Source organism: Dermacentor silvarum, chromosome 8, assembly GCF_013339745.2.
Source record: "Dermacentor silvarum isolate Dsil-2018 chromosome 8, BIME_Dsil_1.4, whole genome shotgun sequence".
Classification (NCBI taxonomy): Eukaryota; Metazoa; Arthropoda; class Arachnida; order Ixodida; family Ixodidae; genus Dermacentor; species Dermacentor silvarum.
This window is the reverse complement of record NC_051161.1, coordinates 156,070,360-156,084,841: the sequence shown is the minus strand read 5'-3', so window position 1 is coordinate 156,084,841 and position 14,482 is coordinate 156,070,360. Positions and strand designations below refer to the sequence as shown.

Genomic DNA, 14,482 nt, shown 5'->3' with positions numbered 1-14,482 from the left:
GCCATAATAATGCTGTAACAGCAGCCCAGTGTTGATCGTCGAATAGTTGTAAAGTCTCACGATTGATTTGGCGGCGCTTTAGGAATGTGTGAGAGCAGTGGTGGCGTAGGCGGGAGAGGCGGGGGGGGGGGAGGGTATGGCGCTTAATTTCGGAGGAAGGGGGGGGGGGGGCGGGCCTTCCCCCCACCCCTTGGGTACGTGCCTGGGGCTCGTTGACAGGTCTTGTAATTTGTGTAGCCGTCCAAAACAAATTTAAACTTCAAAGCGTTTTTTTTAATTACCAAACACGCATATGATTTGCTCTTATTTAAGACAGGTCAATAATATCACGTTGCACACGTTTTTTTTTTCATTAAATTTGAAAAATTATGCGGCGTGGGCCACATAATCTGGCGGCAAGCAACCCTGGGCGTCGCACCAGCCGCATTGTTGAAATCGCAATCGTGTGAAACGAGCCCTCTGAAGTAAATATCGCCTTGCGACGCGCGCGACTGCACCGATCTTTTTCGCTCCAGTCGCGCAGCATGTGACACAGCGGTAACCGGGATCCTTACTCGAGCATCTTTCGGGACACGCTGCGCTATCTAGTGGCCCTGCCGAGAACTCCGAGCGTGGCCTCCGAGACGAGAGGCACGACGGGCCTTTGAACGCCGATAATTGCGCCCTGGCTTGCCGCACACTCAGTGGCACATACTCGGTGACCCACAAATTGGCCAGAGGTTCACTGAACAGCGGCACATGCCCAGTGCATTTGTGGCGCAGCCTGCTAATGCATCGGGTTGATGTCCTTGAGGAACCTTTGTGATGTGGGTTCGATTCTGTTCAGCATCGGATAAACTTAAGGGATCTTTTTTTTCGTCATTGTAGGGCGGCACATTTCCGGGGGGCACATACCTAGTTTCCACAGTTGGCGTCGAAGAAGGGCGGCACACACGTACTGGCACGTATCCAGTGACTCAAGTTGGCATCAAATGTGTTCATCGGAGACCAGCACAGACCGAGTGGCACATACCCAGCACTGCAGGTCGGCCTCATAGAGCATATTCGAATAAAAGCTGTACTATACCCAGTCCTGCGTCTACAGTGACCCATGTCGGCGTATCAGAGGTTCGTTAAAGAGCGGTACGCACACACTGCCACATACTCAGGGACCCAAGGCGGTCCAAGGGTTGCTTTCGAACCCTCTTATACCTCAGCTGAGGAGTCCGATGCACTAACCGTTCGACCACCGACTAGTCAGTGACCCCGGTAGGCAGGAAAACGGTTAGATCACCGACTAGTCAGTGACCCCTGTAGGCAGGAAAACGGTTAGATACAAACATAGATAGATAGATAGATAGATAGATAGATAGATAGATAGATAGATAGATAGATAGATAGATAGATAGATAGCCCCAGCAAAGTGCATGATGTACCCTAAGAATGTTAACGCATTAAGTCAAATGCAAATGAAGCCGATACTTAACCGAAACGGCCTAAAGGTGCCACGCGTGCGTGCGTCACAAGGAGTGCTCAAAACCCCACGCGGCGCCATAAACTAAATTGACGGAAATTTATTGCTCACATTATTGTGCGTAATAAATTTGCTCCACAAGCATAATATGGAACACATTACGATTTAGGCTTCACAATGATGTTCTTTGCCATTTCTCTTCTAGTCGTGCTTCAATCGTAACTCTTCGACAGAGAAGCTCGACCCGGTGACGGGCGGAGCCACAGCTTACCACGAATGAAACTGTGGGACTATTTTCAGGAGCGCTATCGCGCGCGCTCCACCCAAACAGCTTTGCATTTCATTGGCACAGAATTATAGCATGGAGATGCTGGCGTAGGCCAAGGTGCCAAAGGGCTGAAAGATTGTGAGCCATCGCACGGCACTATATCGCCCGAGACTGGACGCTGCTGTTCAAGTACTTTTGCGCACATGGCGCATATAATCCTTGGCCAACTCGTTATCTTGTTGGTAAAGCTTATCGACAGGCATGAGAGTTGAATTATTTCGTTCTTGGTGAGCGAACGATGACGTACCGGCTACGACAGAGCGTCCCCGGATTCCCTCCTGGTTCTCGGCGACGAGCAACAGCGCCGTCAGGGACATGGACATGGCGAACAGCGTCCTTCCGGTAGAGAAGCAGAAACGGCGTCATCCGAGAAAGCCGATCACACTAAGCCGAAGATGCAACATTTCTGCGCGCTGCCCAATGACAACTGTCTGCAGTCGGGAACCAACCACTCTTAAAGCTTTAATTAAGAGTCGCAGCTCTGAATTATGCGGCACGCCGTAGTGGGGGAGTTCGATTAATTTTGCCCGCCAGAGGATTTTTAACGTGCCCGAAGTGCATGAAGCGCGGGCGTTTATGCATTTCGCCCACATCTATAAATGCGGCATCCGCGGCCGGCATTTGATCCCGCGACCTCGTGCTTAGCAGCGCAACGTGCAGCATGGCCGCTAAACCACAGCGGCGGGTAAAGCGTGAGACACACGGTCCGATTCGGTGTCCGATCCGGCGTCCGACGCGCCGGAACCGAGGCGTTTTGCCGTGCCGACGCGCCGGATCGGATGCCCGGCGTGCGACAAACTGGACAGATTTTCACCGTCCGACGCTTCCGACAACCGCACCGTCGTTTGGCCGCAGCCAATGACAGCGCGTCTGGCATGTGACGTTCTCTGACGCTCCCTCCAGAGAGGCGGTAGCGGCGCGCCGGTTTCTCGTCGCCTTTTCTTTTTTTTTTATTGCGATAGCAATTATATGGACACTCAAAAGCAGATTTCTGCCGTCGGCGTCGCCGTCGCCGTGAGGTTCCGTATGACGTCAATGGAGATGAAATCGTCGCCGCGCGCCGCCGAACGCTGTATGTGCGAGTGAAAGGGCGCGAGGGACGCGCGCTTTCACGGGTAGTGAACGCACGGCGGAGAACAAACGCGCGTTCTGCGCCGTGCTCCCTTAAGGGCTGCAGAAGTAGGCGTCTCTTTCCTCCTTTACAATCACCATATATGTAGAGCAAACGCGCCTTCTTCCGACGCGCGAGAGGCCGTGGGGAGGGGGAGGGAAGGGAGGCGACGTTTAGCTGTGGCACCAAGTGCCTATTTATATCAGAGGCTCCGGCAACAGTCACCAACGCCGCACGCATTTTGAGCGAGCGCGGGCAAAACGCCGACGGCGTCGACAACAGTTCTGCGTGTTGCCGGTGCTGCTGCATGTCCAAGTTTATACAGCTGATAAAGCTAGTATCATTACTCCGTATAGCTCTCTACAAATTTGCTATCGCAATTGATGCTTCGCCTTTCAGGTGAAACTGCGACAACTTTTTTTTTTCAAGCCGGCTGCAACAGCAATGCTACAATTCGATTCTGACGCGAAATAGTTACCAATTGGGTAAATTATCTCGAACCTGTGCCTGTTCTGCAAAGCAGCGCCCAGTACTAGCAGTGATGCCACGGCTGCTGATTTAGTAGATCTCCTGATTTGTAAAATTTTCTGTTGATTCAGTGATAAAGCGCTTGAATCTACTGATTTTCTTGCTTTTCTACTGAAACGAAAGCAAAAGCTGCTACTTTTTCAGTACAGAGTTTATATTAATGTGATGCCACCTAGCGAGCGAAAAAAAAAAAAAAAACGCCGGTTGGCTCCGTGGTTAATATCCCTCTTGCGTTTCCTGACTCTCAAACGTGGCGCTACCTCTGTCTTTGAGCAATGTGGGGAAAATGTGACGTAGTGATTGTGTGCAAGAGGATGCACTACCGTACCCCACAACTATGAAACCACAACTATCGAACCAGAACCAATGACTCTCTTCATGCGGCGCTTCGAGCGTCTACTCTGTTCTGTAGGAGAATAGGACCCCACTTACGTTTTTAGTTTATTTGCATAAGCTATAAGGGACTCATGTTTTCTTATTTCTTGATCATCATCGTCCACTGCAGCGCGGACGCCTCTCCCAGCGATCTCCAATTATCCCTGTCTGGAAGATACTATACTCTCAAGCTTTCAGATACTAACTACCATCTGACGTCTTTGAAAAGGCCATCGGAGGACTTCACTGTTTTTAAATTTCTGCTTGAGAATGGCTCTCTGGATCCCCGGGTTTTTCAAAAGTATCGCCAAGAACCTCGGGGTCAATATTTGTACAATTTCTTAGAAGCTACAATACTACAACAGAGTACTAATATAAGCGCTGAAATCGTGGGCTCCTAAACTGAGTGCAAAAAATTAAAATTAATACTCTACTCATTTCTACAGATTTTTCGCGAAAAAAGCTACTACTATTTTTTTATGTGTCGTGGCCACACTGACTAGCACTCGGCTACTTGCGAGAACGGCCGGGAGCCGCGATGCGACAGCATTTCGCAGGTAGACAGCACACACCGACTGTCTGAGCGAGGCTACTCGCTTAGCTTGCACGCTTGCCCTTCGCATCGACGGCGTCGAGTAATGCAATTGTATTTAATTACGGGTAACCTACGTGTATAGTGGTAATCGCGTTGGCAAAAATAAGCGCACTTCGACGAGCTCGGACTGGATGGCAAGAGCCGTCGGCCGTGGCGTCCGCCGAGCTAGGCCTACCGGCCCTATCGCTGGCTGTCGGCGGAGCCGCCAGTGGAGAACACACCGCTGCGAAGTGTTTTGTCGCTCACAAAGACGTAATTTTAGTTACAGTGTTCGCGTAAAGCGAAGCCGCATTGCGCAAAGTTGTTTATATTGTATTTCTCGACGAGGATTCGAAGTCTTGCGAGCGTACAAGCTGGGGCGCAAGATCTGGGCGGAGCTTAGGCGCCGCTCGCTCGTTCGGATGCCCGTCCCGTGTGCCCCGAATCGTCGTATGCCGCATGCCGGAGCATGCGGTGCCGCACATCGGATCGGACGTCGAATCGTACCGTGTGTCTCCTGCTTAAGAGTCAGTTCTACAAAAGTGAAAAGTGCATTCGCATGATGCACCAACTGCGCATTTGTGTACGCACCGAGCATTGCCGTCACTATAGGGTCAGTGGCACCCGGAGCGGTGACTCGCCGCGCAACTCTAATTCTTCTTAGTTCCTTTTGAAATGTCCACCACGCAACTCGTACGACATCACATAGAAAGAGCACATATTTAGGTGTTTATTTTGTATTAACGAGCAGAAAAACAGGAGTGTGCAATTTTTTATTTAAAATAACACTGCCAAAAAATCATGCACCATTCCACTACTGTGAAGGTGGACACGACAGAATTTAGTTCGAAGGTATAAGCAAATTTTATTTCTCTTGAGCGGCGACGGCTGTCGTCCCGAAGAAAGACACACGCACACACACACGTTTATTTTGATCGGCGGCATACATTACCGTGGAAGACTACCGTCACCTCGGGGAGCCGGAGGAACGCGCGACGGGACCGCCACGCCCTATCGCAGTCGGCCCCGGTGGGTATTTCTACAGCAGTTATACCGGGCGCTGCGCGTGTCTATCAGCAAAACATTTTATGTACCACTCTAGGGGCGCCGCTAAGCACGAGGTCGCGAGATCAAATCCCGGCGGCGGCGGCACCATTTTGAGGGGAGCGAAATGCAAAACGCCCGTGTCCCGTACATTGATGGCTCGTTAAAGATCCTCTGGCGATCAAAATGAATCCCGAGTACCCCACTGCGGCGTGCCTCATAATCAAATCGTGGTTTGGGCACATAAAACCCCAGAATTCAACTCAATTCATTCTCTCAAGGGCGACGTCTCTAACGTATATTTCATTTGACCTTCACGTTCTAAAGCACCCTAAGTCATTAAGATTTGCTAAGGACACCCTCCTACTAATTTCGATTCTTTTTTAATGCGAAAGCATTATATGCCCAATTACGCGAAAACCCGTCGTAGTCGGCGGCGTGACCGAATGATGGTACCAAAAATGGCCGGCGGCGCAAAAAGTAAAAACACGTAAAACATTGCTGGGATTGAGGTCAAATTTCTCAGGGAGGTTCTTCTGAACCATGCAAATTAATGGCTTTGAAAGGAAAATTTTCTAAATTTAGGTCCGGGTGGGAGTCAAACCCGGGCTTGGGAGTGCGAGACGAGCACACTTCCCCGACGCCACGGCCGGGCTCCACGCGGTTCTACTTGACTAAAGGTGTGCCTAGCGCGTGCGTCATCGTATACGTCACGTTGCAGCCATCTGGCTGACTAAAGGTGTGGCCAAGTGCCGCGTCATTGGACAAGTGACGGTGCAGCCAATGAGGAGGAGGTGGCGCCACGTCATGGGTGCATAAAATGAGTTTATAAAATAAAAAGCATTAATGTCTGCTTGAACGGCGCTAATCGGTCCTTCGAGTTATGAACTCCTCGCGAGCAAGCGAGGGCATTGAGACGCTTGGTGTGTTTAGAACGCAGGCGAGAGCTTGCGCGGAGAAGGAACGCGCGGAAAAACACATTTCACCAAAGGGACTATAATGCTTTCGCATTCCCACCCCTAAACAGTCTTAAGTAGTGTCTCTGTCCGCATTTTGTGTTTGCTGTAGTTGGAGCATAGTACTCAGCTAAAGCCGCCCGCCGCCTTTTCACTTTGACGAATAATTATTTGCCAATTCAGCCCCCTTCCTCAGCTGCACCCTCCATTGCCCTAAAGCCCCTTTAAAATAGAGAGGCTTTACATTGCCTACCTATTACGCGCTCCAATTACGCCCCCCGATGCACAGCTCGGGGTGCAGTATATGAATATTGCCTCCTGGATAGCGGGCAAAAACCTGCGCGCGATGTCGGTGTTTATGATGCGAACGACAAAAAGACAGGGAAGACTGCGAGGACGTGGCACAGGCGACTTACGAAACGATGATGCCCGGACTCATGAACTCCCGGAACGTGAAGTCGAAGGCCTTGTAGAAAGGATCCGTGAACTGCACACGAAGAGAGATGAAACACAGAGAAGAAACAGCCACTCCAGGGAACCGCACAACGCTGCTCAGTGCAGGCGCAGGACAAAGGCGGAAGACACAACCAGGACACAGCAGCCTTTGTCCTGTGTCTGACCTCGCGCCGTTACTTCTTAAAATGTTTTACCCGCAAGAGAAACTTCTATAGTTTTACGATTTCGTGATTAAGAAGTTAATTATTGTATTCATTTTATTTAGTGAATGAACTGATTTGGTTTTTCTCACAAATGACGTACGCGTGAGCAGCTAATTCATTTGTATTGACGTAAGTGAAGTAAATTTTCTAGGATTTTTTTTTAGTGTTAAAAGTACACCCAGTATATTTCCGCTATTTAGCCACGTGTTTGACCGCGGCAGTCGCGTTAGAGTGACAGGAATTTATGCTTACATCGAATCATACGCTTTCAGACGGATGCCTGTATTCTTTCTATGGAGCTGATTTCGACAGCGTTTCTCAGCGTGAAGGAGCGCTGAGTTCCAAGATATTTGCATGAAGAGGTGAACGCACTCGCTGTTCCTTTGTTTGCATTCTGTCTTATCTTCTTCCACCGGCATATATATATATATATATATATATATATATATATCAGTGAAGTAAAGAGTAACCGGAGCCCGCACAGAATTTTTTGAACTACATATAGTTTATTCTATTAGTTCTATTTTTTGAACTACACACACACACATATATATATATATACATATATATATATATATATATATTCAATTTTTTATGCAAATAAAGTCAGTAGGAAGACAGAACTGTTTCACTCTATGCAGCCTGTCGGCACGCGCTGCGAGCACCATAATTGAACCGCTAACAACCGGCCTGCTCTTCTACAATTTTGGGAGTGATAGTTGCGTTGACAAATTTCGGGCACGACTGCAATTTCATTTCTTTTTCGCGCGCGCACAGGTGGGTCCAAACAGAGGAAACAACCAGACCAGCATCACTCAGTGGGCAGCTCTGAGTGTCTTCTCATCCACGACGCCAGAACGCGCGTCCAGTTGTCAGACCACATATTCTACGTGGTGAATAGGTGACAGTGAATCTCTCTGAAATGTGTGGACTCAACGAAAACTTTTGAACTCACCAGGACCCGTAATAGGCACCTACGCAGCACGTTTGACACCCCCGCGCGATAGGGTTGCCGCCATTATTACCCCGGTTTGAGATGTTGGCGGCTAAACCTGCTATGGAGGAACATCCGTCACTTAAGGTGTTTTAATCAAATGACAAAGCAAGATGGACGAATAAAATCTCCGACCCCTGAAACACCTATGTCGGTAAAAATAATGCAGGCCTACTTCGCGAACTGTGTTCATACGATAGTGTTGGTTTCGATTGTTTCGTTTTTAATTTTTGTACCATCTATCGCTTTTTTTATTGATTGAATGCCACAATACCATTTAGAAACAAAGTTGTCAAAACTACCCTTCCCCTGTTCAACCATCAATAGCCGATTTTTTTGTCGCTGAAATGTACCTAAATCCTGCTATATGCACCACGGAACGGTATCGCACCGAGCAGTCAAACTCGTTCGGCTGCATCTACGAAGTGCAGGCGGAGAAGCGTTCACGCTAGGCGCATGACTTCGCCGACCAACTGCTGTACTCTCACGTGTCAGTGACCGTCGAACGCTCAGCGGTCGCTACTGGAATGGTCCGCTTGGCCCGGAGGACGCGTCGCCCATGCGGCCTGTGGCTCAACTTGGGCGTGCACGCGCATTGCGAAAAATCATGTACGCGTGGTTCAAAGGCAAATGAGAGGAGGGACGAGTTCACTTGAAGTCGTTACTTCTGATCCACTAGCCCAGCAACTATGCTCTTCCTCGCGGCCCATTCGTGGTGCAGCAGCAAGTCGTCCGGACGCAAACACAAGCAGCGCTTGCTGCAGTGGAATATAAACGCTCTTTCAAGGAAAAACGCGGATACGGAATGTTTCGTAAGTTTGTTCATGAAGAAAGGAGCTACTATTTATTTTTACACGTGGAAACCTTGATAGTTAGGCAACTGTTTGTCCTGCTTTGTGTGATTACCTGCGATTATGGCATCTCGTTTTTTTTTTTTTTTTTTTAATGAGAGAGCATTACTTGGCTCATTGTGCGACGCCGCCGTCATCAGAAAGAAAAACGGCAAACAAAATACGTCATCTTCATCTAACTAAAAAAACAGTGGCCACAGTGAGGATCCGATCCTCTGCCCCACCGCCACAGCTGCTATACCGTTGCAATAGGCGGCAGTGGTTGGGCTCTGGCTGGCGGACGATTCACTATTTGGCGCACGATAGGAGTGGCGCCACTGTCGGCGCCACGGTGTCTTCATCGTCCGAAGTCGAATCGCTCGCGTCTACTTTATCAGGCGAGACAGCAAGCGTGGCCTGAGGCGCCACTTCACTGCCGACAAAGTACGAGACAACCGCAACGCAGCGAAGCGAGATGCCGCCGCGAAACAACGTTCACCGCAAAAATCCGCGACAGCGCGAAAGGGAGAGCGAGCCGCTGCAGCGAGGCAATGTGCACTAATAAACTGCCCGCTAATAAACTCTGCAAATAATTCAGCGAAAAAGAAAAGGACTGCGCAAATAAAACTCATAAGCCGCAACATTACACTCGGAAACATAACGCAGCAGTAAACTCAGCGACAAGTAATGCTCTCGCAATTACACATCACAAGAATTGCTTAGGTGCCCCCATAGTTCTTTGTTGCTTCTGTTGTGAACGTATATCACGTCGATACAGAAACAGACAGCTACTCTCATTTTGTTTGTCCGTCACATTTCCCTCGCGCTGCTGATTTGTTTGTTATCTTAAGAGCTGTCACTGCGACGGAACAGGGCCACCGACTATAGCGGACAACGTTGGCGTCGCCCCTGCATTCATCACTCACCCGTATCGTCTGGACGGAGAAGTTCAAGCTGGTCAAGTTGTAGGAGAGCAGCTTCAGGTACCTGTTATGCGCCTCGGCGATCTCGAACTGCAGGGTGTTGCGGATGGTGTAGTCTGCGCGCACCAATAGACAGGGCTGCGTCGACAGTTGCCCCCCACTCTATACGCGAGCACGCTCACGAATTATCGAATTTACGCGCATCGCCTTGTGTGCCGACATCATCGGGCATGTCGTCGCCTAAAAACGGCAACGTACAGAATGAAAGTGCAATGCTCGTGTGCGTAGGCGCCCCGAATACACTCAAGCAAGATCAACAGAAAGTCTACTAGCAAACAGCAGCTGCGGCACTTGCAACCTATTACACGCAACTGTTGCTGACTTTTCAACACATCGCAACTCATTAACGTAAAGTATTCACGAGCACACGGAGGTTAAGTTATAGTAAAGGCGACTCTATATCTGGTCCCGTACACGATCTGTTATGCGGAATTATGGCGGTCTTAGTAAAACACTTTCAGGAACAGTAGGTTTCTGTAACTGCGTTTGATTGACAGCTTTCTGCCACCTCACGGCACCTATATTTGCACACTGTAAGGTGTGAAAATTCAGGTCCATCACTTCGTATATTCAATCCAACACATTAGATCAGCTCACCGTTCTGAACTGAGGAACGGCTCCTTAAGTAACGGTTATAAAAAAATTTGTACATTACATGTTGCACAGATCGCCCGTTCGCCGTGTTGTGAAATAGCGTGCTTTCCTGTATCGTTTGTTTGTTTTTCAATACGGTGCAGCCATAGGCGTATTTACCGGGGTTGCAGAATGTGCCCTTTGCCCCCCCCCCCCCTCCCTGCCCCACAGGCGCACACTTTTGAAAGCGGGCGCATATGGCTGCACGCTGAAAAATCCAACAAAACAACAGCCAATGCCAAATTTTATTTATTTATTTACAACATATCCTGCAGCGCCGAAGCATTACAGCAGGAGAGTGGGTACAGATGATAAAAAAACAAAACAGACAAACAGTTCAAGATATGATGATTATAAAACGAGGCATTCGTAATTTCAGAAACTGTTATACAAACCACAAAACAGCATAGTGCAAAAATAACTATATTAATTACAAGTTGTTGATCAGATGAGCGAAGTGGACACCGTCAGCTGTGACCACCTCCTCTGGTAAAGTGTTCCATCCAGATATTGTATTTGCAAAGAAAGAGTGTTTCGTGTAATTTGTACGACATTTAATTTCTCTAATTTTACAGCTGTGATCCCTCCCGCTTGAGATGTAGTGGGAAGGTTTTATTTATATTTAAATTTGTCCATACGAGTTGAGTTTTTATAGCCGGTTTTCCTTCCGCCTTCTGTCAAGAGGTTTGATTCCAATGCTGGCTTTCATTTGTGTGACACTAGCTCCCCGGGAATATTGTTTTAATATAAACCTCACCGCACGATTCTGTATAGCTGCAATTTTATCAATGAGACATTTTTGATGGGGGTCCCACAAGCTGGACGCGTATTCTAAGTGTGGTCTTACTAGTATGCATTTCTTTCTGAATTCATCAGCCTTGCACTAAGTAACACTTTTCTGCATTACGTATCACTTGCTTGGACAGTGAGGATTGTCTTCTGTGCTTCGCCGCGAGGAGCTGTTGCAGACGACCAACGGGGTGCGCCATACATGTACACTGGCATTGTAGAGAAGCCTAGGATTGAGGAGTTCCCGTCATAACAAATTTCACGTTGCGCTGCTTCCATCATGCCCAGTTTTTTGGGACGACCTAATCATAATTGAAAACTTAAAGTTAGCTTGGTATATTTAACCTAAGGGCGAGTGATTACAAAGTATTATAATCAGCCGCGCCCAACGATAGCGTGCCTTATGTCATCAAATTGCTGGATTATGAAATACCGGAACTATTGAATTTATATACAGGGTATCCCAAGATTTAAAAATATGCCAATGTCATGTAGCTGCACAGAACCAAGGTAATGTTGTTTGCTGTCGCTTGGAGATGCTCAGATTATTTTTCGCATTCCACCTGAAAAATGAAACATTCCCGATACAGATTTATGCTGCTCAATACCTCAAACGCAGCGCACGTGCGTGTGGCCGCTGCAGGCACTCCGGTTTTGACAGGCGCGCAGGAAGTACCTGTGACGACGCCCCGACGGCGCCGGCGTCTTGGAGACAGAAAGTAACCACCGGCGGCCATAGGCGTATCCTTCGTCTTTCTGGGGTTTTACGTACGAAAACCAGCTCTGATTATGAGGCTCGATCGCCGTAGTGGAGGGCTCCTGATTAATTTTGACCACCTGGGGTTGTTTAACGTGCACTACAACGCAAGCACATGGGCGTTTTTGCATTTCTCCTCCATCGAGATGCGGCCGCCGCGGCCGGGATTCGATCCCGCCACCTCGTGCTCAAGCAGCGCGCGCCTTAGCTGACTGAGCCACCGCCGCGTATCCACCGAGGTGGCACCTGCCCCATACGCCACGTGACTGGCCGCTCGAGGCACCCTGCGTGTATTCGCAGGCTTCTTTCACGCTCGGAAGAACTTTTGTGTAGCATGTATTGAGCCACAGAAAGCTGTATGGGGAGTTTTTCGTGTTGCTCTACAATTTTCTCATTGACACCTGTCATCTAATTATATTTGAGTATTCGATGAATTATTTTGACCAGATATGTTGATGAAGACTAATTATGCAATTAGGCGGAATACAAGAAATGATCTGAGTGTCTCCAAGCGAGGGCAAACAACATTACCTTGGTTCTGTCCAGCTTGCATATTTTAAAATCTTGGTGCGCATGATAGTCGGGACACCCTGCACATGTCCAGAGGCTGTCAAATTTCATCGTCCAATCACCACTTACCCTAGATATGTTGATGAAAACGATCTTCAGGAATGTTGACGGCTGGCGGAGTTGGTGAAGAATAATTTTATCAAGGGTTGTCCTGTGTCGTCTTTGTTTTGTGTGTGTGTGTGTGTGTGTGTGCGTGTGTGCGTGTGTGCGTGTGTGCGTGTGTGCGTGTGTGCGTGTGTGCGTGTGTGCGTGTGTGTCCTGTTCTTGATATGTGCTTCATGGCTTAGGAAGAAAACGACGCTGTCGAAGTTGGATAGCCATTAGAATACCATTACAACACTGCCTCGAATTTTTTTCTATCGGCATGTGTCACTTGTCACGTTGTCTGTCCATTTTATTTTTAGAATCTTTCAACATAACAGTTACACTAGCACACGTTCCCTTGCAGAAGCAAAAAAGGTAGATATTTCGTATATCGAAGAAATGGGGGTCACTTTTGTTTGATATATACCGAAAGTTTGAACTGTGTAGGTTACTTATGTGCTTTAAAATATTTACTAAATACCTGCTTTCTCCCAACGTTTATGCGTTATACAAGGCATTTAGTTGCTTTCCCTGGTAAACTAAGTGAGTCACGGTGTTTACATTTTGTTCTGTGGGACGAGCGATAAATATTTAATCTGTGTGAGTTCGTTGCAGCCTTTGTAGAAAGTTATTCAAGCGTCCCAACGTGTAATAATGCTGTTACACCAATTGTTTCGCAGACCCCTGAAACAACGGCACGAAATACGCACTTCAAGTTCCGTGAATATAGGGATAATTTTTAGTGTAATGAGCCATGAAACTTCCACGCACTTGTATTAAATGTAACGTTGTAAATAATTACTGAACCCTCGTTTTCCCCCTATTGTTGTTCGTCATTCGACGCTCGCTGTTTGTGTATCCGGCATCTTCGGTGACCTGTTAGAGGCCCAGCATGTGTAATGTGTAGGCAACGTTCCAAATAGGTGGGTTAAATGCGCCTTCTTCTTACAATAGAGTACGTATACAAGTGGGCTGGAGCGTTATTAGTAGAGACCGGATCTTTAGGCAATAAAAAAGCGCGTTTTAGGCGCCAAAAATAGGCATGTAAAACAACGTTTTAGGCCTCCAACGTCGTAAATATAGGCACAATAAATCTTTACATAAATGCAAATTATTTCAAACGAAGACGTGCGCGACCTGTATCTACGACAATAAAACAAGAAATGTTATTGTGTATGATGGCACAAAGGCGCCAACAGTTGAACATAGCCGTGCAATTGCCCCATAAAACTGCTGGACTAATGACGATCAATTGGCTTAATTCTACAAGCACACTGCTCATATTCATGTTCAACGGCCACTGTACTCGAGCGTCGCATATGGTGAAACAGACATGAAAAAGAATACTTGAAAGCTGGGAATACTGATTAAAAAAACGATACTTAATGTCTGCCTGACGAAATTAAATTAAGGCACCACAAAAACAGACAAATAATAAATACAAGAGAGACTACAATTTATTAAGAAATTACCATGTTCTTACATGAGGACTGTTAGGTACAACTCTGGCAATTTTCTCATATACAATGACATTATCGGAATTGTAAAGGCAAAACGTCCCAACACTGCCAAACACACTTCCGCCCATTTGAAGTGCACATGTTTGATGAAATATATTTGGAGAGCACGCGGAACGTAGTCTAAGAATCACTGTGAAGATTATGGAAACAATAGCAAACTACCACCATCTCCAGATTTTTGGATTCAAAATTGTTCCTCTTGTCACTGAGAATGATCTTGTACACTGAGAAGGAACGCTCGACGGCGGTGAGCACCTTAAAAAGTAAATTACAAACAAAACAAAAGCCGCTTGC

The 14,482-nt window shown here is 47.6% G+C and overlaps 1 protein-coding gene across 1 annotated transcript in view; it reads right to left on the bottom strand.

The window, feature by feature from the left end:
* LOC119462519 (ABC transporter G family member 20-like) overlaps positions 1-14,482 on the bottom strand; it is a 62,316-nt gene that overhangs the window by 12,854 nt on the left and 34,980 nt on the right. The window contains exons 5-7 of the mRNA XM_049672175.1: positions 9,779-9,891; positions 6,786-6,856; positions 2,029-2,117 (exon numbers count right to left, since the gene is read on the bottom strand). Of these exons, the coding sequence (XP_049528132.1) occupies positions 2,029-2,117; positions 6,786-6,856; positions 9,779-9,891 (273 nt within the window). The remainder of the gene's footprint in view (positions 1-2,028; positions 2,118-6,785; positions 6,857-9,778; positions 9,892-14,482) is intronic.